The 1,000-nt window shown below is 39.0% G+C and overlaps 1 protein-coding gene across 1 annotated transcript; it reads right to left on the bottom strand.

The window, feature by feature from the left end:
* Positions 1–27: 27 nt before the first annotated feature.
* Positions 28–564, bottom strand: LOC132596383 (4-hydroxy-tetrahydrodipicolinate reductase-like; the record flags this gene model as incomplete). The annotated part of the gene is made up of 1 exon (XM_060293414.1): positions 28–564. A coding segment is annotated over exon 1 (537 nt), but the record flags the coding sequence as incomplete, so codon positions are not given.
* Between the last annotated feature and the right edge of the window lie 436 nt (positions 565–1,000).

Genomic DNA, 1,000 nt, shown 5'->3' with positions numbered 1-1,000 from the left:
GTATTTGACTGTATGAATCCCTGCGACCTCGCCACGGCGAATGCTCTCAATCTCTAGAACATTCTCCTCTGCCCTAGGCTCATTGTTCTGAAGGCTATACCACCCACTCAACCCCTCATACTCATCAAGGATATTTTCCGCAAGGGTAATAGCAGTACCGCTTGGAGCGTCCAACTTATGGATATGATGCACCTCAGACATTGAGAGCTTGTAATCCTTAAAGCCACGCATTAGCTGAGCGATACGGCGATTCATTTCAAAGAATAGGTTCACACCAACGCTAAAGTTTGATGCCCAGAAGAATGTTCGCTCCTCATCTTCCTTAACCCATTCGCTAAGCTCCTTCATCTCTTTAGCCCAACCAGTAGTTCCAGAGACGACAGGCAAACCACGTTCAATAGCTAGATGGCAGTTGCGACTAGCTACCTTTGGTTGCGTGAACTCAATGACTACGTCGGCAGACTTGAATGCTTCGCTGTCAAATAGTTCTTCTTGATTTTTGTCTATGCGTAGGGCTATTTGATGACCACGATCAAGGGCAATTTGTTCAATCATTCGCCCCATTCTGCCGTAGCCTAGTAATACTATTTTAAGCTCATTTTTATTCTTAAATTCTTTTATACTATTAAATAACAAAGATAAAGACTATTTACCTACTGCACAAATAGAAAAATGCTCCGCAAGATTTTTTAGAATACTGCGGAAAAGTTTTTTGACTTTAGCGGAGCATTTTTAGAAATACTGCGGAAGAAATTTTTAACAGAATTAACTTGTCTTATTTATTTGATTAATAGTGTTTTATGTTTCTATGATAGTCTTTGTTTTTAGGCTTTCAAGGTCTCTTTGTATAGCCTTATGCTTTGTGATGCTTGCGTGGGTAATGCCCTATGTAGAGCTTTAGTGATTTGCATAGTGTTATTTTTATTTTTACATTTGTTGTGATGATTGCTTTAAGGCTGTCAGCGTCATTTATTTACAAACATTATAAACAACAAAAGAT

The sequence above is a fragment of the Globicephala melas genome, unplaced genomic scaffold, assembly GCF_963455315.2.
Source record: "Globicephala melas unplaced genomic scaffold, mGloMel1.2 SCAFFOLD_1189, whole genome shotgun sequence".
Classification (NCBI taxonomy): domain Eukaryota; kingdom Metazoa; phylum Chordata; class Mammalia; order Artiodactyla; family Delphinidae; genus Globicephala; species Globicephala melas.
This window is presented reverse-complemented; position numbering and strand designations above follow the sequence as displayed.